At 43.1% G+C, this 21,874-nt stretch overlaps 1 protein-coding gene across 1 annotated transcript in view; it reads right to left on the reverse strand.

Moving 5' to 3' along the window:
• The window catches only part of PTPRT (protein tyrosine phosphatase receptor type T), a 1,090,723-nt gene that overhangs the window by 107,193 nt on the left and 961,656 nt on the right, over positions 1 to 21,874 (reverse strand). Inside the window, exon 16 of the mRNA XM_065919188.1 lies at positions 18,834 to 18,982. Within this exon, the coding sequence (XP_065775260.1) occupies positions 18,834 to 18,982 (149 nt within the window). The remainder of the gene's footprint in view (positions 1 to 18,833; positions 18,983 to 21,874) is intronic.

Raw genomic sequence — 21,874 nt, forward strand, 5'->3', positions numbered from 1 at the left:
TAGAATTAATGATGAGGACACTAGGTATCTGTATATCCCCTCCCCTCTATGGTAGATTCATGTTGATGTAAGGCAGAAACCAACATAAAATGATAAAGCAATCATCCTCCAATTAAAAAGAAGTAAATTCAAATACACACACACACACACAGATGATGAGGACAAAGATACCAGGATCAGGACTTCCTAAGAAATGGAGTTGCAAAGAGCACCCCATCCACCTCTCCCAGACTACTGCATTGGTCTCCTCCCATCTCCCCACCTCTACCATGGAACCAAATCCTAAGAGCAACCTTGGTCATCTCCATGCGTACAGGACCTCATTTTTCATGCAATGGACAAGAATAGCCAGTTGAATACAGGATAGTTAAAAGCGAATCGTTGTGATCCATCTTGATCACAAAATTAACATAATGATTCATTCAACAAATACTCATCAAGCATCTGCCATATATCAGGTTCCTAATACTAGTCTCCAGGGTTACAGTGCTAGACAATACAGAAGTGGTCTCTGTAGTCTGGAGCTTACAAATTAGCAAAGAATCAAGCATTAACAACCACAAAACCTCTTAAATAAATATTTGAAAGCATCACACTTGTAATAAGAGGGACTAGAAAAAATGGTCATTGTTTAGAGATTGGGGAGCCCTCTAAAAGGTGGCAGATAATGATCTAAATGATTCATAAGGGTAAGCAATGAATGACAGAAAGAATGTTGTAGGAAGCAGGAATGGAATTGTGGAAGCCATTCCGTTGAGAAAATACTTAGTGTTTCCCAAGAATAGAAGGAAAACCAATAAGACTGAACTATATTGAGGAGTCCAAAGAGAAGTTAGAGTAAGACCAAACATGTAGACAGGAACCAGATCATTCTGATTCTTACAGGCCATCAGTTCAGCTGCTCAGTCGTGTCCAACTCTTTGCAACCCCACAGACAGCAGCACGCCAGGCTTCCCTGTCCATCACCAGCTCCCAGGAGCTTGATCAAACTCATGTCCATTGAGTTGGTGATGCCATCCAACTATCTCATCCTCTATCATTCCCTTATCCTCCTGCCCTCAATCTTTCCCAGCATCAGGGTCTTTTCCAATGAGTCAGTTCTTCACATCAGAGTGGCCAACGTATTGAAGTTTCAGCTTCAGCATCAGCGATGAGATGCATTTTCACTTCATTTTGAGAGCAAGAGGGAGCTGGTGATAGATTTTTAGATGGACAGTGGCATGGTGAGACTTTTATTTTTACATTGCAGAACAGGTTTGGCAAGTAGCTATTTTAAGTAAAGCATATTAACAACATTGAATTATTAGGTAAACCTCTGCTGAGGGGTCAATTTGCAAGGAGAGTGACGGGACAGTGAAAGAAGGGTTATTAATAAGAGTGCCCAGGGACCAGCTTTACAAGTACATGTATTTGCTAAAGCACAGTGGGCTGAAGACTCACTGGAGGACCACACGCGTCTTCACTGTAGCAGAAGCAGAAGTGACTCTGCTAGTGTGGAAGGACTCACTTACTTTCTGATCCTCTGTCACATCTACAGATCAGAGGGAATTTCAGTCAACCCAGATCAAAGATCCTGAAGATGAAAAGGGTGTTCACCTTGGAAAAACTGAACTGGCCCAATGAGACATTAACTGAATAAGGATACTAATTTCAAAAATCAAACATGTCCAAATATTTTCAGGCACCAAATCATCAAAATATTGAAAAAAGAAAATACAGAGCAAGGAGAGAAATTTAATCAATACCGCTAGGCTGAGAAACAGCCCCAAGAATGGAATGTTGTAGGACAGCCTCTATCACCTGCTTCATTATAAAGAGTTGGTCACACCAATCTGTTTGTAGTGACTATTAATTCTGTAAACAGGTATGTGTGTATGTGTGGGTGTGGATGTATGTGTAAAACAAAATGTCCATGTGCACCAGAGTTTTGTGCTAAGTCACTTTCCTTGAATCTGATATATGCAGACACAATATTCACTTTTTATTAGTCTTATTAACTCCCAGCCCAGTCCAATACATTCTCCTCACCATTACTAGGATGCTCTTCTTGAAACTGGACTCAGTTCTGCTTCTCCACATCTCAAAATCTGTGCAAGCTCCTTGCAGAAAACATTACAAATTCCAAATTCTCTAGTTTTTCACAATCTTTAAGACATGGTCCTTGCTTACCTTTCTAGGTTCATTTCCCACCATGTAACCCCATGGAGTTAATAATCCAAATATTCCAGGGACGACAAACCACTCATGATTACAAGTCCTAGGGAAAGGACTTCCTGAGAAAGGGATCAGAGTCAGCCTGATCTCAAGGAGAATCAGCACCTCGGACAAAGACACCAACATCTGTCTCCTGTCCTTCACATTCTCAAGCTCTAGGGAAGAGTTAATTTTATTGATGTCTTTTGGACTCTGTCTTTTAGGGAATACATTTACACTCACAAGAAATTATGCATGAGAGCAAAAGCTCTTTAAAGATTCTGAAGATCTTCAGAGACCTTGACAGCCACGTGCTAGTAATGGAAGAGTTATCACCGTAGCCTAAGTGGAAACTGGGGATGTGGAAAGTACTGCTACTCCTAGTCTTCATTTTATCAGCCAAGTAGACCTCTCACACCTTTGTGTCCAGGTACACATATTCTCTTCTAGGACAGTGTGGTAGTTTATCTCCAAGATGACCACCACTCATTCCTTTCCTTCTTATAGGCATATGCCATTTCCCCTATGGACAGGTGGAACCTGCGTCTGGGCTGCTCACCTGGGGCTACTTTTAACATTAATACGGAGCAGAAATGATGCTGGCCAGTTCTCAACCTGGTTTTAAGAGGACTGGCATCCCTACTGGCTTCCTTGGAACACTTGCTCTGGGGGAAGCCAACCATCTTGCAGTAAGTCTGACTACCATGAATCTGCCGTGCTACAAAGGAGACCAAGTTAGACACATAGGGAGAGGAGCCATCCATCCCCAGATGTTCTGGTCATTTCAGCCAAGGGGCCAGACATGCAAGTAAAAGAGCCATTTGGGCTCCTCCCCAGCAGATGCCACTTGAGGAAGAAGTGAAGACCTGGACATATGGCCCTCGGAGAGTCATCCCCGTTATTTTCAGCCATTCAAGTCATTCCATCTGAGTCTGCTCATTTTCAAGATATTCCTATTGGTCCCTGCCCCAACTCCTGGACCATAGAATTGAGAGCAAAAATATAATGGTGGTTGTTTTATGCCATCAAGTGTTGACATGATGTCTCATAACAAAGCACAGACAGCAATAACGTGCTTCTTTTCTGCCTTGACAACCTGAGATTGCGTATTCTTTAAGATTCATCTCCTTCCTAAGATTTCCCTAGATCATCTTGAAGCATTCCAAGAAGCCTAATCCCAGGTCCCACTGATATTCTATCAGCTCATTTTGGCTTCTACTCATCTGAAAAACCAACACAGTTCAAATTTCCTGTTTACTGAGCAAGTGGGTTTCAGTAACTAATGAAACATCTCAGCTCCCAAGACAAATCATGTGAGGAAGCCAGATCTCCTTGACTACAGAGACTGGATCCATGTAACGGATGCCCAACGTCTCCCAGAACATTCCCAGATAACTGATGTTCTCATGGCTACCTGTGAGGCCATCCAGCCAGAGGATAAGCACCATCTGTTATACCTCCCTCCTGACTTTATGATTTTTCTTGTTTCTTCCACTGACAGAGCCAGATAGTAGCCTTTCTGAGTCTCTGCCTCTATTTGTGTCTGGTCTGAAGACCACTGGCTGTTATCCTTCCCTTTTCCTATGAATAGAGGAGAGATTGTATCACATTACCAGACCAGGAAACAGTTGACTCTTGTGGATATTCTGAGTAGCAGCTCCCAGTTTTGCAGAAAAGGGACTTGAACAATTCCCTTCAGTGTTGGCAGACTATAGGTTGGTGGCAAGGGGCGAAGACATGCTAAGATCTGGATATCAACTGTCTGGCAAAGAAACATTCTTTGATTCCCTTCTCTGCTGCACTCAATTCTGAATGCAAAAAGTAGGTCAACAGAGTATAGTGTCAGCTATACCAGGCTTTCTAGATATTCCTTTCTATTCTTAGCATTGCTATGCTTGAGTCCCATCTGTCTATACATCCATCCATTTATCCATCTATTCAACTAAGTAAGAATTTCTGTGTATCTATTCTGTGTCACACACCATGCCACATGCTGGGGTGGGGATACAGTAGTAAAGAAACAGAAGTGGTCCTCCCCTCTTGGATCTTGCCAACTGTCAGAAGAGGTGTTTAAGGTAAACACGCTGGAAGATGAGGCCTGTACTGAGGAAACAGAATTCTATGACAGCACCTAACAAAGGAACCCAATCTGGTCTGGGGAGAGAAGGAAGAAGTCCATGAATTGGGATCTAAAGGAGTCAGTTAGAGGAAGAGTGTGGGAATAGCCAGTGCTCTAAATGTGGAGTTGTGAAACATTTTTGTTAAGGGCCAGAGAATAAATACTTAGGTTTTGTGGGCTCGATGGTCTCAGTCTACTGATGGCAGCACAAAAACATCTATGAACATCTCATCTAAGATATAAACAAACAAGCATGGCTCTTGTCCAATAAAGCTTTATTTATAAAAACAAAGAGTAGACTGGATTTGGCCTGTGGGGTAGACAGAGTAATGGCATGAGCACGGGCCCTGTAGTGGAACGGGTGCAGAAAAGGTGGAGCACTTCGAGAAGGCAGAGTGACTGGAGCTCACAGAAAAAGGGAGAGTGAAATGTAGAACTTGGAAGAAATGAGAAGGGCAAGATCTGTATGTAAGATCTGATTGGGGAGTTTGGTTCTCAGCTTAAGAAAAATCAGAAGCCATAGAATTGTTTTAAACCAGGGAGATATGAGGCAACATATTCAATTTGCCTTTAAGAAAATGAATGAGAGGATGACAAGGATGAATACAAGGATTGTTTAGGGGCTCGGGATCTTGCTGAGGTCAGAGATGAGGATAACTTGGACAAGGATGGGGATAGCGGATGTGGATGCGTTCCAGATATATTGAAGATGCAGACTAACCAAAATAAGGTGTCAAACTAGACATGGAGGGTATGGGAAAGGAACATGTCAAGATTACTCTATACTATATCTCTGCTAAGTGTAGCTTTGATATCATGTTTAACACATTTCCTCTTGTTTTACTGCCAAGGGATTGAAATTTTACTTTCATTTCCAGCCTCCACATAATTAGGGAGTCAATTCACATGGCTGGCAAAGTGAAAAGTAAATCACCCGAAGAGAGATGAATTACATGGTTAATGGGCCAGAATAGCCTCCCTTCACCAGACACCATTTTCTTTGTAACTTCTACACATACCTCTATTAGATGATCATGCCGTATCACTGTGTCTGTGTTCCCTAAAATATCATGGGACTTGGGGGAGTAGAGCTGTCTTTTTCTTGTCTGTGTTACCAACACTTAGCACTGTGATTGGGGGATCTTTGCACTTAACATCTGTCCACTCTACAGATAGGTGTGGGTTAGAGATATAATAGGTATCTGGTGGTTCGGTAGTTCCTCTCAATCCAGTCAAGAGCATCTTACTGAGTCAGCTTAACTAAACATCATGGCATACTCCTTCAGAAGTATGTAGAAGACTATCTGGAAAATGATGGAGATGGTAATTTAGGGGACAAAGGGGTTTTTGCCTGTCCTTGGCATGCTGATCTTCCAACTTCCTTGAATTTTGCTTTGCAAAGATGTTCCCTCTCTGGGCAATGGGACAGACAAATCTAGATAGTGTGTTAAAAAACAAAGACATCACTTTGTTGATAAAGGTCCATGTAGTCCATGGGACACCCTACAACCTGGGCAAGAACTTGACATGGGCTCCTCAACTTTTGTGATTATGTCAACACTATGGCTCCTTCACTGAATTTCCAAGGTATATAGGTCCACTCCTAACCACCAATATATAAATCAGACTTTAGAAATTTAAAATTTTAAAATTTAAAATTTTCTATTTTGATTCAGAAAAGTATGTTTTGAATATTGAGATCCTATCATAATCCTGGGTGAGTAGACAACCATGGGGCCACCTAATCTATTAACTTCTTCACACATTCTATATTCCATCACAGGGTCCAGGTGGATGACCAGAAGGTCTGTACTTGGACTAGTCACATAGCCCCTTTCACAGACCCTTGTTTTGCCCTCAGCTTTAATTGACTGCTTTTCTGTAGGCATTTCTAATAGTCCTGGTTCAATGCTCTTGTTCTTCCATTAACTTGCTAAGTGATGCCTGGCAATGTGTTCCACCTCAAGGTTCCTCAGTTTCCTTATTCATGGAAGTCTTCAATCACTTTGTATATATAATGCAGCAACATTTATACCTCCAGGGCAGACTCCTGTGCTGAGTTTCAAGCCCACAAATCCAACTGCCAACTTGACATCTCTTCAGTGACTCAACAGCACTTCAACCCTACCTGTCTAGATCTGAATTCCTCTCTGCTTCAACTCTGGCCTCTTATTATGCTCATTATCTCATTTAATGTCATCACCATCCACTTAGACTGAGCATAAGCAGAAAAAGAGAAGATTCTGGACTAAGTCCTGGGATGTTTGAATGGGTAGAAGAAGAACCAAGAAAGAAGCATAAGAAGAAATGGTTGGAGAGGAAGAAGAAAATCTAGGAGAGTAAAAGTCAAGATGCTTGCTTCTTGGAAGGAACGCTATGACAAATCTAGATAGTGTGTTAAAAAACAAAGACATCACTTTGTTGATAAAGGTCCATGTAGTCAAAGCTACAGCCATATGGTTTTTCCAGCAGTCATGTATGGATGTGAGAGTTGGACCACAAAGAAGGCTGAGTGCTGAAGAACTGATGCTTTCCAACTGTGGTGCTGGAGAAGACTCTTGAGAGTCCCCTGGACAGCAAGGAGATCAAACCAGTCAATCCTAAAGGAAATCAACCCTGAATATCCACTGGAAGGACTGATGCTGAAGCTGAAGCTCCAATACTTTGGTCACCTGAAGCTAAGGGCTGACTCACTGGAAAACACCCTGATTCTGGGAAAGATTGAAGGCATAAGGAGACGAGGGCGGCAAAGGATGAGATGGTTGGATGATATCATCAACTCAATGGACATGAACTTGGGCAAATTCCAGGAGATGGTGAAGGACAGGGAGGCCTGACATGCTACAGTTCATGGGGTCACAAAGATTTGGACATGACTGAGCAACTAAACAACAACAACAACAAAAGTCAAGCAAAGAAAATATTTCAGGGACAGGTTGCTGATAGGTGAATATAAATCCAGGTTCAATCCAGAGTCTGGTTTACTGGGAGTTGCATGCCCTTCAGCAAGTTACTTACAATCTCTGAACCTTAGTTTCCCTATCTGCCTCATAGAATTGTTGAGAATAGGAAAGGAAATGACACACATAACATACTTGGTTCAGGAATTACTCACAAAATGTTAGATAGTAGAATTATTGTCAATGTCTTCAACTTATCGAGGCTGTGGCTTGGAGCTGAGGGAAAAGGAGAAAAGTCTGGTCTCTCAGCTCAGATCATTCTGCTCCCTAGCAACTATATATTTACATTTTCAACATCACTTCTTTATCCCTGATTACTTTAACAAGCACTTCCTAAGTGCCCTGTTGCGATTCAGGACTACCTGTGAGGTGTAGGGAACAGTTGTATTCTCTTCTCAAGATGTAGTGGCCTAGCATAAATTGTCAAAAGCAACTTCAGCTTTGCAGCGTTCCTGAGATCTCTTCCTCTTCCTGAGGAAGAATGGCCGGCCAAGTCACAGTGAAAAGTAAAGGTCTGTGGTTGACAAAATGCTGTCCCTACTTATTTACAAAGGAAAGCAGAATCTATACAAATTGAAGAGAATATGAGACCAGGTTCCAATAACATGTTAGAGCACCTAACACTGGGATCATCCTAATTTCCAAACTGGTACCCTTCTTGGAAAGTGAATTTAAGTCAGTGAATTTAAATTAGGAAATGTAAGTTCCTTCTCAAGCAGGTTCTTGCTACTGTTCCAGCCGTATTTCTGGCCAAAATGATTTCAAGACAAAGCACCCTATACCTCAAGGCCCCTTCCTCGAGCTCACCATATCCTTTACACCTCCAAGCCTTTTTCCCTTCTATCTGGGAGGATCTTTTTCGTGCACTTCCTTCAAATCAAAATCCATTCCCTCACAGACAGTACTGCCTAACTCACTTAGGCAGAATTAATCACCTGCTGAGTCTCTGATCAGCGTTCCTAGGGCTCTATACATGCCTTTTCTCTATCACTTATCACATTTATTGAAAGTAATCCACTTACAGGTCTCCTCTTGGAGGACAGTAATATCCTTGAAGGCACAGACCATGTCTTATTTATCTTTACAATCCCTACCCTGCTTGGCATATAGTTGGCAGTCAATGAATATTTAAAGGAACACCTCAGCTATTCCCATAACCAGGAGATGAAAAGTATAATTCAATCTGAGAAGGTTCGATTTGTGCAGAAATCGGATTGGGGGTCTACAGAAATCAGAAGACAAACTATTCTTGACCATACTTCCCTTCTCTGAAGGAGACGAGGGGACAAGGACGAGTGGTCACAGCTCCCAGGTTTTACTACTGACTCAGTGGGTGACCTTGAGAAAACTCTCTGGGACTCAGTTCTTCATCTTTAAGATGAGGCAGTGACAGATGGTGTCTAAGATAATTCTTAGTTTTAATGGTCTATTATGTCCCCTTTTGAGTCTAATATCCTTCTCTGACACTTAGTTTAATTCTGTAATGTATGTGAAAGAATTTGTTTACTTTCTTAAGGCATTTAAATTTCCATTTCTGAGGAATGAACAATTCCACTCAACTCTGGGTTGCCAGGAACTTAATAAGTGTGTCCTTTAATCTGTCAGCCAAGAGGATGATTGCAAAATATTCAATAATCGCTATAAAATATTCAATAAAACTGGAGGTGGCAAGCTTGTAACATTCGATTCTCTTGGATTCAGTTTAATCCTGGAGCAACCAGAAAATATAATTGTCCCTGCAAACAGAATTTTGTGTTTTTCTTTTTATTCCTTTTCATGATGTTCTGTTGAGCTTTTAGTTTCACTGTGTGACTCATGATTGCTTTTCCTTGTAAATTTCCACTCCTTCTAGTCTGACTCTCAGGTTGTTAGCTGTTCAGACAAAAGGAGAGAAAGTTCCAGAGATGGTTTCAAAGGGACCCCTGGGTTTGGGAGCCGTCACTGCTATATACAGGCTTTTGCAGCCTTCAGGTCCAGCATCTCCAGCCCTCTTCTAGGTGGATCCACCTTGAGAAAGGGGAAATTAGCTTTCCTCTCTCAGCGTGCCTGCAACTGTACCATCAGAGACAATGTGGCACATAGAAGAACTAGGGCTTTGGAATCTGATTGTCTTGGGCTTTACTACCAGCCAGTGATTCTCAGACTTTAAGGTGCTTCAGCATTACCTGGAAGGCTTTTTAAAAAGAATGATTCCTGGGAATACCCTGACCATCAAGTGTTAGAACTCAGCACTTTCATTGCTGTGTGCCCAGGTTCAATCCCTGGTTGGGGAATTAAGACCCCACAAGCCACAAGTGATTGCTGAGCCCTACATGCAGAGTTTTGGGTTCAGTAGGCCTGGGCAAGGGCGCAAGAAATTCCCTCCAAGAAGTTCCCAGGTGATGCTGATACTGCTGATCTGGGGACCACACTTTGAGCAAACGTCTCAATGTCTGTCTGAAACTGAAAGTTTTAGTTTCCTTCTCTATAAAATGAAAGTCCCTTGGACAGCAAGGAGATCAAACCAGTCAATCCTAAAGGAAATCAACTCTGAATATTCTTTGGAAGGACTGATGCTGAAGCTGAAGCTCCAATACTTTAGCCACCTGATTCAAAGAGCCGAGTTGTTGGAAAAGACCCTGATGCTGGGAAAGATTGAGGACAGGAGGAAAAGGGGATGATAGAGGATAAGATGGTTGGATGGTATCACTGATTCAATGGACATGAATTTGAGAAAACTCTAGGAGAGGTGAAGGACTGGGAAGCCTGGCATGCTACAGTCCATGGGGTGGCAAAGAGTCAGACATGACTGAGCAACTGAACAACAACTCTATAAAATGGGGATAATAACATCTCTCTTATAGAAGGCGGTATACAGGAATGATCTTGGTTATGGGCTTACGGGTATCACACAGATCCAGGTTTAAGTTCCAGCTTAAAAGCCTGCTATTTAAAACTATGAAGCCTTAGGAAAGTTCCTTATTATTTAAAACCTCAGTTTCCTCACCTGTAAATCATCAGTAATAATCATAACAGTTATTTAATCCTTCCAGCACACCAATAAGACAAGATAATGCACATAAAATGCTCAGCTGGAAAGGAGCTCATAATTAATGCTCAATAGATAATAGTTGGTATGATGAATATTAGTAATCTAATAATTATTATAATTTGAGGCCCCAAACTGGGAGGATTAAGTGAGCTCCTTGGCTGATACAACCAGAAATCAAAAATATCTTAGTACTCTGGAATAACAGGGTCAAATCCAACAAGAAGGAACAGCACAAATGAAACAGGAAGTCTTTATTTGGGCTCCTCAAATCCCTCCTGCATAAGCTCTGCAGGAGGCAGATCCATGATGGACATTTGGAGGTTAATTCAAACGTAAGCAGTGTGTTCTGAACCTAGGTGTGGAGTAGAGAGTGAGGGTGGTAGCAGTTCTCTGAACTTCCAGTTAATTTGGCCCGGCACAGACTTGGAAACCACACACTCCACGGACATGGACTAAATGGAGACAGATGTGCCAGTCAAGATTTTGAACAGATTGAAAAACAGAAATGTGTACTGAGGAAGGCTGATAGCTGATGTGGGGGCTGCTTAGCCTGAGGGAAGGACCTGCAGGGCACGCAGCTGGCAGCGGTCCAATAGACGGGGCTGGGGCTGGGAGCAGCAGGAAGGGAAAGACCGATTTCTTTATCCTGTGTGACACCAGAGGGCAGACATGGGCCAGCGTCTGGTTGCTGGCCAATCCGTACTTGTGCACAATCAGGAGTGAATGGATGAAAGTTACAGAGAGCAGATTTCAGCTTAAAAGAAGACAGAATTCAGTACCAGAAGAGCTGGAACCAGACACAGGATTGGAGCTAGAAGATCTTAGATGAATTTCAGGTCTGTCATTCATTCATACATACATATTTAGATCGTGCAGAGATGCTTATTGTTGGATCATGTGTCTTCCACAACAGGTTGTGGAAGCTCTCTATGTATCTATCTGGGGCATGGGCCAGTTCAGAATTGCCCGAGGAAGGAATGGGACTCCAACTCCTAAGAAGCTTCTTGTGGGACAATTCTCATGAGTCTTTCCTGGACTACCAGGCAGCTGCTTTCCTGTGACAGGCATTTTGGGCTCTGAAGTGCATACAGAAACCAAGCAGAGGCCCTGTCCCATCAGCCAGAAAGGCTATTAACATTGATCTCCTTTCTTTCTTTCACCCACTTTGTGATGGAGAGAAAGCTTAAGGTTGCAGGAAAGACAGGACGCTTTGGTTTCGAAAGCAGAACATCCGTTCTGAGGTCCAAACCTCACCATCTATTTGTCATGTGACCCGAGGAAGATCTTGTTCCTCTCCTGAAAAACAGGTTTGATAATAAACACACCAACTGGAGAGGGTTACTGTGGGGATAGATTAAGATCCGTATCTGGACATGCTCATCACAGAGCCTGGCACTTGGTGGGAATCTGTCCTCGCTTCACACAGGACACTATGGTGGTAGCAGCTTCCGCCCACGTGGTAGAAAGGCTGTTTGAGCATCAGGGGAGGTGTGGAGCCCTCCCTCTCTCCCAGCCATTAGCAGCCTCACATGGTGAGACCAGTTGAGTGGTGAGAGCTACGTTCCCAGTGCAGGAGAGGGAACTTGGGTTCTGGAGTCAGACAAGCTGATCCCATCTCCATTCTACACGTGCGTGTGTTGCTGTTGTTCAGTCGCTAAGTTGTGTCCTACTCCCTGCAACCCTGTCAACTGCAGCATGCCAGGCTTCCCTGTCCTTTACTATCTTTCTCCAGGCCAGAATACTGGAGTGGGTAGCCCTTCCCTTCTCCGGGGGATCTTCCCAACCCAGGGATCGATCCCAGGTCTCCCGCATTGCAGGCAGATTTTCTTTACCATCTGAGCCACCGGGGAAGCCCACGAATACTGGAGTGGGTAGCCTATCCCTTCTCCAGTGGAACTTCCTGACCCAGAAGTAGAACCAGGGTCTCCTGAATTATAGGTGGATTCTTTACCAGTTGAGCTATCAGCGAAGCCCTACTATCTTTTGGAGTTTGCTCAAAACTCACGTCCACTGAGTTGATGATGCCATCCAACCATCTCATCCTCTGTCGTCCCCTTCTCCTCCTGCCCTCGATCTTTCCCAGCATCAGGGTCTTTTCCAATGAGTCTGTTCTTTGAATCAAGTGGCCAAGGTACTGGAGCTTCAGCGTCAGTCCTTCCAATGAATATTCAGGGTTGATTTCCTTTAGGATTGACTGGTTTGATCTCCCTGCAGTCCAGGGGACTTTCAAGAGTCTTCTCCAGCACTGGGTTTATTTACTCCAGTTCTTTGAAACTCAGTTTCTTCACTGATGAAATGGGCCTAATATCTAATTTATAGGGTTCCTAGGAGGCTTAAGAGTGGGATTTATATAAAGCATACAGTCTAGCACATTGTAGCTGCCAATAGAAATGATCTTCCTATTTGGGTTTTTGTTACTAGAGAGCACAGAGCCAAATTGGAATTTGAAAGTTGCCAGCCTGCATATTTAGACTAAATTTTCATATAATGGAGCTATAGTTTAAAATAACCTGGTCTTGACCCTCTTGTCTTCATTTGTATTTTCCTGATTCTGATTATTTAATTCTCATACAGCTGTTTTTGTAGGTACTTTTATGGATGTTTTTCTAAATTTTTTGTAGAACTAAGTGGATGAAACCTAACTGATTTCAGGAGAGACAGATCCTTATTACGATGCTGCAAATAATGCCTGTGTGGTTTGGGGTATGGAGTCTCTGAACCTCAGTTTCTTCATCTGTAGAATGGGGGTAAGAATAAACGTCCTAGTTCTCTTATGGTGCAGGAATAAGGATATACAGCTCTAGGGGTTTACAAAAGAACTCTGGTAAACTATGAAAAATTTAAAAGTAGAAACACCTGCTATTTTTGTGATGATGACCCATTTTATTCATTTTTGTAATTACACCCCTCCCCAAACTATTCTCGGGACTCAGGATGGGACAGGCATATACTAAGCACGAGAAAATGGGCACTGAATGTCTCTTTCAAACCCTCCACCATGCTTGCTTCTTTACTGCACAGATAGCTTGATGGCCCAGCATGGGATGCTCCTAAGAGATAAACTGCCTTCACCCACCAGACATGAAACCATTCAATAGAATAGGAGCAAAAAAATGAAGATGGAGTTTACTAACAGTACCCAATGGGTGAGTCTGTCAAATGCTATTACAGGAAGGATAGATGGCTAAGCCTTGTATCACAGAATTCAACAGTGATTTGTTCTGAAGTATTTTGATTTGGATTGAAAATAAACAAGCAGAGGGTGAGACTATGAACAAAAAATATAAGGAAGATTTAAACAGGAAAATAAAAAAGAAAGCACCAGGAGAAAGACCCAGAAAATGATCCCAGTGAGCGAGCCAAAGATCTCAGAAAAAGAACAAGCAGGTAAACAGGGCAATAAGATCAAAATCAGATTACTTAATAAAAGCCAGCAATCCTTTAAACGGAAAACGGTGCACATTGCTGACAAGCACTCCTTTCTCAAGAATGCTAAAGCTCTCCAGAGCAACAGCCCACCCCTGACAGAGAGCCATCCCCCTGTATCCTAGAGGTCACTGGCCCTCTACAATTGGGAGGCTTGATGGAATGGATGCTGTAGAACTAAGCAGTCACTTGGAATTGAAAATCCGGGAAAACAAACCCACACAGTTGGGTGCCAAGGCTGAATTAGGTCAGGGACCACCTGTTCCATAATGAAATAATTGCTCAGGACAGGTTTTTCTGAAATCTTTTCCAATGTGACACCTATTCTTTGTTCAATGCTTCCTCAATATTTGGAAATAATCTCAGGGCCTCCTAAAGACACTGATGCAGAAGCCAGTCACTTTCCTAATGTCACAAAAATAGATTCAATTTTACATACATCAGGGTGATTTCAGAAGCAATTTCCACATCTCCGATGTAAGCATTACTTACATTTTTCCCCCCTCAAATCATATCCTAGTGGCTCCACAGAGCATTTTAAAAGGTACCTGATGCATTTCAGGGCATTCAAAAGAATCCCCAGAACATGTTTGTGGTTCTAGCCTGAGGACACCAGATAAATATTCAGAATCCTAAATGCTCATTGATTCAAACAAATGCAAAATGTCTTAATGATTGAGTATAATGTTAATTGAATTTTTTCTTTTAAAAACAATATTAAAATAAATGTATATACAATATGTATAATACACATATGTCTGTGTATGTATGCATGTTATACCTGTGTGTATATAAATATAAAACACACATATCAATCTTGGAAAGATTGTGTCTGGACTTTAAAACATCTAACTAGATTTTATTGGATCTGCTGCTTCTTCCTCACTGGCTGGCTAATCTATCCCAGTCTTGGGTGCTTTCATCTTAAACAGTCTAAGTTTTAGCCCATGGGGGAAATGGAGGTGGTATTTTCCCCTTGAAATCCAAAAAACTGGTGTTCCCCAGGTTTTCACTTGAGGTCAGATACCTATAAATTGGGTGTCATGATGTTTGTCGTGTCTCTGACCACATCCCTTTGGTCTTCAGAGTCCTCCCATGACACTTTTACAAATGGAATAAGTGTGCACAAGAGCTTGGTCTGGACAGGAAATACTCATTTTGGTGAATAGGTACCACTTGGCCAGCACTTGCCAACAGCTAGACCTGCTAGTGAACTCCCTTGCCCAGAACAACAGCAGGAGAGTCAGTGACAAGTTAACACAGTCAGAGGCAGGGGTGGGGTCGGGGGCGCTCAGGGTGCACCTGTAAGGAGAGACCAAGCCCAGTTCCCTGCGCCCCCTGTTCTGCCTCCCCTGCCCTCTGCTGGAATGTACAAACCCCGGAAATTCACCTGTGTGGAGAATGGATTAAGAACTGACTCTCTGGGGAGACAGGGCTTCCCTGGTGGCCCACTGGTAAAGAATCTGCCTGCCAATGCAGGAGACACGGGTTTGATCCCTGATCAGGCAAGATCCTACATGCCAAGGAGCAACTAAGCCCGTGCACCACAATTCTTGAGCCTGAGCTCTAGGGCCCGGGAGCTACGTGGCCTAGAGCTTGCGCTCCCCACTGGGAGAAGCCACGGCAAAGAGAAGCCCGCACACTGCTACTGGAGAGTGGCCCCTGCTCGCTGAAACTAGAGAAAAGTCCTCGAAGCAACAAAGACGCAGCACAACCAAAAATAAACAAATTATTTTTTTAAAAAAAGAACTGACTTTGTGGTTAGGCAGACTGTAAACCTGCTCTGCTCTCTGAGAAAAGCAAGCTAAATATTTGCTCATGAAATAATCAGAATGTACTGTGAAGACTCTGTCCAATTCTCAACCTTAACAAGTGCTCAAACTTAGCATCACCAAGAGTGGGCAAAGTGATAGCTTTGTGATAGTTTATCAGAGTGATAGTTTCTATGGAAATGATGCAAAGGGAAGTACGTACACAATGTCACCTGTGCAGCATTTTTGCCAAAATGTTTAACCTGAATATGATCACAATGAAAAAATTCAGATGAATCTGGACTCAGGAGTATTTTGTGGACAGCTGGCCTGGATTTTTAAAAGATGTCAGCATCCTGAAAGGAAAACTAAAGGTGGGAGAACATTGTAGATAAAAAGGTGATGGAAGATGTGGAGGTCAAATATAAAGTGAGCACCTTGACTGAATCCTGGATCCAAAAGATAGTAACAAATAAAAGAGAGAATAACTCAGGGCCATGGGGGAAATTCAGCTATGGACTGGGCTATCAGAGACAGAAACAAGGTCACATTTCTTGGGTAAGATACTTTTACTGCAATTATGCTGAAGAGCTGTCCTCATTCTCAGGAAATGTGCTGAATTTTCTGGAGGTGGAAGTATCACAATGTCCAAAACTTATATCTAGATGGTTCAGAAAATTGTGTATATATAGTGTGTGTGTATATACTGTGTGTACATGTATAGTGTGTGTGTGTGAGAGAGAGAGAGAGAGTGCAAGAGAAAGAGAGGGGGAGGGAGTGCAAATGTTGCAAATTCTGAACAATTGGTGAACCTCGGTAAAAGGTGGATGGGTATTCATTTTAATATTTTTTTCAATCATATGTTTAAAGCAAAATCTCTTTCCCAAGGCAGCACGTCAGTATTTGAAAACCTCTGCTGCCTCTTTCAAAGTTCAGTGCTTCTAACCAAGGTGCCTGTAAGAACCCAAGTGGCTTTTATGAAAATCTATATCCCTGAGTCCCACTCCCACTGCTGGTGCCCCAGGAGGTTTTGATTCAGCAAGTGAGTGTGGGGCCGAGACATGTGGATTTTGTAAACTTCCTCACTAGGTGCTGTGCTGCACATGAGATTAGGAATCATGGGTCTGCGGCAGCCTCGGATCCTGGATCCACCAGGAGACAGCTGTGTACCAGCGGGCAGGTCAGTCAAACACTGAACTCTGGATGCATCATCTATAAACGGGAACAAGCACAGAAAGCATCTCACAGTCTGTGGTGTGGACAACGCTGGCCCATACATGCTTGTTTCCTTTCTGTCTTCATCCTCTCCCAGAACCCCGTTATCCCGAATTGACCTTATCCATGTATTTTTGCTTTTGCCTTTTCATACTGTTCGTGGGGTTCAGAAATTCCAAAAAACATCTGCTTCTGCTTCATTAACTATGCTAAAATCTTTGACTGTGTGGATCACAACAAACTGTGGAAAATTCTTAAAGAGATGGGAATACCAGACCACCTTACCTACCTCCTGAGAAACCTGTATGCAAGTCAAGAAACAACAGTTAGAACTGGACATGGACATGGAACAATGGATTGGTTCAAAACTGGGAAAGGAGTACGTCAAGGCTGTATATTGTCACCGTGCTTATTTCACTTATATGCAGAGTACATCATGTGAAATGCCAGGTTGGATGAAGCACAAGCTGGAATCAAGACTGCAGGGAGAGATATCAACAACCTCAGATATGCTGATGATACCACTCTAATGACAGAAAGCAAAGAGGAACTAAAGAACCATTGGATGAGGGTGAAAGACGGGAGTGAAAAAGTTGGCTTAAAACTCAACAGTCAAAAAATGAAGATCATGGCATCTGGTCCCATCACTTCATGACAAATGGATGGGGAAACAATGGAAATATTGTTTTCTTATTTTCTTGGGCTCCAAAATAATTGCAGATGGGGACTGCAGCCATGAAATTAAAAGACGCTTGCTCCTTGGAAGAACAGCTATGACCAACCTACACAGCGTATTAAAAAGCAGAGACATTATTTTGCAGACAAAGGTCTGTCTAGTCAAAGCTACGGTTTTTCCAGCAGTCATGTAAGGATGTGAGAGTTGGACCATAAAGAAAACTGAGCACTGAAGAATTGATGCTTTGGAACTGTGGTGTTGGAGAAGACTCTTGAGAGTCCCTTGGACTGCAAGGAGATCCAATCAGCCAATCCTAAAGGAAATCAATCCTGAATATTCATTGGAAGGACTGATGCTGAAGCTCCAATACTTTGGCCACCTGATGCAAAGAGCAGACTCATTGGAAAAGACCCCGATGCTGGGAAAGATTGAAGGCAGGAGCAAAAGGGGATGAGAGAGGATGAGATGGTTGGATGGCATCACAGTTTGAGCAAACTGTGGGAGATAGTGAAGGACAGGGAAGCCTAGCATGCTGCAGTCCACAGATTCACAAATAGTCAGACACGACTTACCGACTGAACAATGAACAATAACAACAATGAAGTGATTTTTACAAAGTATGATTTCTTCCCTTTGCCAATGGCACAGTGTGGAGAGAACATGTGTCTCTGTTCATATTCCTTTAGATTTCCTGCTTTCCCCAATTTGGAGCAGAGGCTGGGGAATCCAGCATTTCTATGAAATCTAGAAAAAGAACTGGCTTTCAGAAACTTAAGAGCAAAAGTCAGCTCTCTTGAGTCTGATTGCCAAGGTAGCTATAGGTTACTAGTCCTGAGGTTCTCCTTTGGACAGGGGTCAACCCTGAGACCGTGGCCACTTCTATTAGCTTGAGATCCTGTGTTAACTCTGCATAAGAACACCATTGCTTTTGATTTAATGCCACTTGGGAACTGGGCAAGGCTGGGAAGGCATGGCTTTCAGGACTCAATGAGTTACTCGTCAGCATGGGGCTTAGGAGAAAGTGTTTCTCTGAGTCTCAGTTTCCTAAGCTGAGAAATGGCGACAGTTGTAACCCATAAGTCATTTACCTTTCATGGTTTATGTGAAACACTGCTTTGACAACTCTATGACACTCAATTCAGTACGGCATATTTTTCTCCTTAAGTGTATAATCATGCTCTCCTTCTTGTTTCTTAGTTTTAACTTGCTTTCTGTGCACAAGCAGCAGTTAAGATGACTTGTCGTTATTTCCATCTGTCTTGGGATGGATTCTGAAATTTTCCTTTTCACCCAGGATGGGTGGCCCCAGTCTTTGCCAGGGATCACTTTCAGCCTGATGATCCCAGGGAAGCATCTGGCTCCCATGTCCTACAGCACACGACACTGGGAGGGGTCAATAGCAGAGGTACCAGGGTCAAGCCGGACCACAGATGTCCCCGTCCCCTTGGTTGGCTCAACTTACCGAATCCGTTCACATCCTGTGAGCTAGAGGAGAAGCCTTCATCATTGCGGCTGGAGCTGAGCTTGGCAGTGGGTTTGTCGGCTGAGGCCACGGGCCCCATTTCCCTCTGCGCTCCACTCTGGGTCTCCTTCTGCTTCTTGGCCAGCTTCCTTTGGGACATGTGCAAGGGGAAAAATCACAGTCAGATGGTGACAGTTGCTTCAAAGGGCTGGAAGATCAGACTGCTCTTTTCCCACCCATCCTCAACCCCCAAACCTGGTGCATTGTCCAGAAACAGGGTCAAGGCAGGTCCTCCAAGGTCAAGGTGGGATAAGCCTAAGTCATTCTGAAACTTTTAATGGCTTCAGTTTCAGAAATATGACATTCATTCTGCCTCACCCCCAGTAAAGGATGTGTTCTTTACTGAGCTTAAAATGGGAAATAATGAGATTTCCATAACATTTCTCTGACTTTAAAAGGAAGACACGGTCATGTGGAACTAGTCCTGTGGGGCTCTGAAGGATATTCATAATGAAGTCTGGCCAGTCTCTGTGATTGAGCTCATGAAATAACCCACAAAACAATGGTGGATTGAAGTAGGGGCTGGTGGGGGCAGAGGGTAAGAGTGGACGTTAGTTAGCCCTATAGCTCAAAAGGATAAAAGTTAAAGCAGAACTAGATGCACAGTTATCCCTATAGTAACCCTCAGAGCCAGATGGGCATTTAGAATAATGATGACAATGATAATGATGACAATGATGATGACGACCTGGAACAACCATGCTCAAACATCAGAACCACTCAGCTGAAAAAGCCCACAGATCCTAGATTCATACAAGTAGGACAAGGACTAAATGTCTGTATGGCTACCAAGTTCCCCAGGTGATTGTGACACCAACCACTAGGGACTGAAACCATCAGCTTTGGTATCAGACAAACCTGGCTTCATATCCTCCCTCCACGCGGCCTGTGGCTGCACGAGGCAGGGCAGGTTCCTTAAGCTCGTTAAGTTCTGCACTTCACAGGCCAACCTCAGAGGAATTACCTGAGGACCGAGTGAGACCATGTGTGTGGAGCGCAGCGCCTGGCACACAGTGAATGTGCAACATGTGGCAGCTGCTCTTCTTGCTTTTGTATCATCACCACTGATTCAACTGCATCCCACAGCTCAAGTCCTCTCTCCAGCAGTCCTGTTGTGGAATCCCATCCCTCCTGGATTATACCAAGGGATGGAGACTTTGGCACCTCACTAGGAGGCTGAGGGTTAAAAGTTCTTGTATGGATTTGAAATCTACTCCCCTTAAATGTCAACTATTGGATCTTAGATTTATTGTCAGAGGTATAAAACTAGGACTGACCTGCACAGGACAGCTTGTCAAATATTTGTAAATAAAAAAAAAACCTGGTCCCTCTGAGTTTACCCAATACGTGTCCATCTAAGTATAGTAACTTTGTCCCTATGATATGCAAAGCTATGTGTTGCATGTGAAATATCTGGAGGGTAAATTCTTTCAGGTCTTTTGCTCCATTTTTCACAGGGCCTGACTTCAAATTCAATCCTGGTCACTCTTACTTTAACACGGAAAGAACAGATGTTCCAGAGAGGTCAAATTCAGCACTGCATAGAAAATTTCCAAAGTTGAGCCCATCTGATAATGAAATAGGCAGTTTCAAGAGGTAATGAACTCCTTTCAGAGGAGGTATTAAAAGCAATGATAAACCTAGGCTTCCCAGGTGGCACAGTGGTAAAGAATCTGCCTGCCAATGCAGGAAGATGCAAGACATGCGGGTTTGAACCCTGGGTCAGGAAGATCCCCGGGAGCAGGAAATGGCAAGCAGCTCCAGTATTTTTGCCTGGAAAATTCTAGGACAGAGAAGCCTGGTGGGCTATAGTTCATGCGGTCACAGAGAGTCAGATATGACTGATATAGTGTACGCGCGCACACACACACACACACACACACACACAAGTATTTTAGAGACATGCTTGCAGGCTAAGTCACTTCAGTCATGTCTGACTCTTTGCAACTCTATGGAACCCGAGGCGTAATACAGTGATAGGAGAGCTGTTTATCACTTGTGGGTCCAGAGGGACAAGCAGAGGGAGCAGCCACCAGGACCCAAAAAGTGTTGTGAAGAGGAGGCCGCCTGTACAGAGGCAGTGATCTTCTCTCCAAAGAATCCAGCCAGTGCTGGATGACCTCGCAGGAAGGGACCCAGAGGCACAGATCCCAACTACATCCTCACTCCCACGTTAGAGTGGCTCATGCCAAAGGCATGGCATTTGTTTAGATCTTGCTTTGTAGACAGAGAATATAGAAGAGCAGCATCTAGAGTGGATCTGGACTTGGGAAGAGAAGAGTTTTCACTTCTCTCATTCTGGCCACAATTTGAAGACAAACGCAGCCTAAATTGAATTATTATTAGTTTTTAAATTGGCCTGGGGAAAAGAAGGGGGCTCAGGAATAGAAGTGCATCTTTCGGTTAAAATGCTCTGGCCACAGGCACAATACTCCACTAGTGAGACTATTCCAGGCAGACAGAAAAACCATAAGAAATGAGGCATTCGGTCACTTGGGCCTTTCCTCACCATTGGCAGGCAATCAGCCAGCAGGCAGGGGTATGCGAATGAAAGAAAAATGAGTAATTCGGCTTCTGATGACATTTCACAGTTTCATTCTTCATTTATTATCAAAAAGGAGTGTGTTTAAAAATGTATATGTGACCTTCTTAATCATAAATTTGAAAAGATATACAACAGACCCTCTGCCTCCATCTGAGTTCTGTTCATACTGCCCCAGCAGGAAATAAAAGGAAATCTGATAAGAGAGTTAACTTTCGAACTATAAATGAGTATGTATTGGGGTTTTGATATTTCCTTAGGGAAGAACTCCCAACCAATCTCATTCTATTCAGGGTAAAATAATATGGTGAGAGTTGTCTTAGGCACAAATCATTGGTTTCCAAAGGCATAATAATAATAAAAAGACCTTGGCTGCCTCGATGAATAGTGGCATTTTACAGTAATGTTTGGGTAGCTCTGAACACCTGGGTAAAAAATT

This window comes from Muntiacus reevesi, chromosome 2 (assembly GCF_963930625.1).
Source record: "Muntiacus reevesi chromosome 2, mMunRee1.1, whole genome shotgun sequence".
In the NCBI taxonomy this organism is placed as follows: Eukaryota; Metazoa; Chordata; class Mammalia; order Artiodactyla; family Cervidae; genus Muntiacus; species Muntiacus reevesi.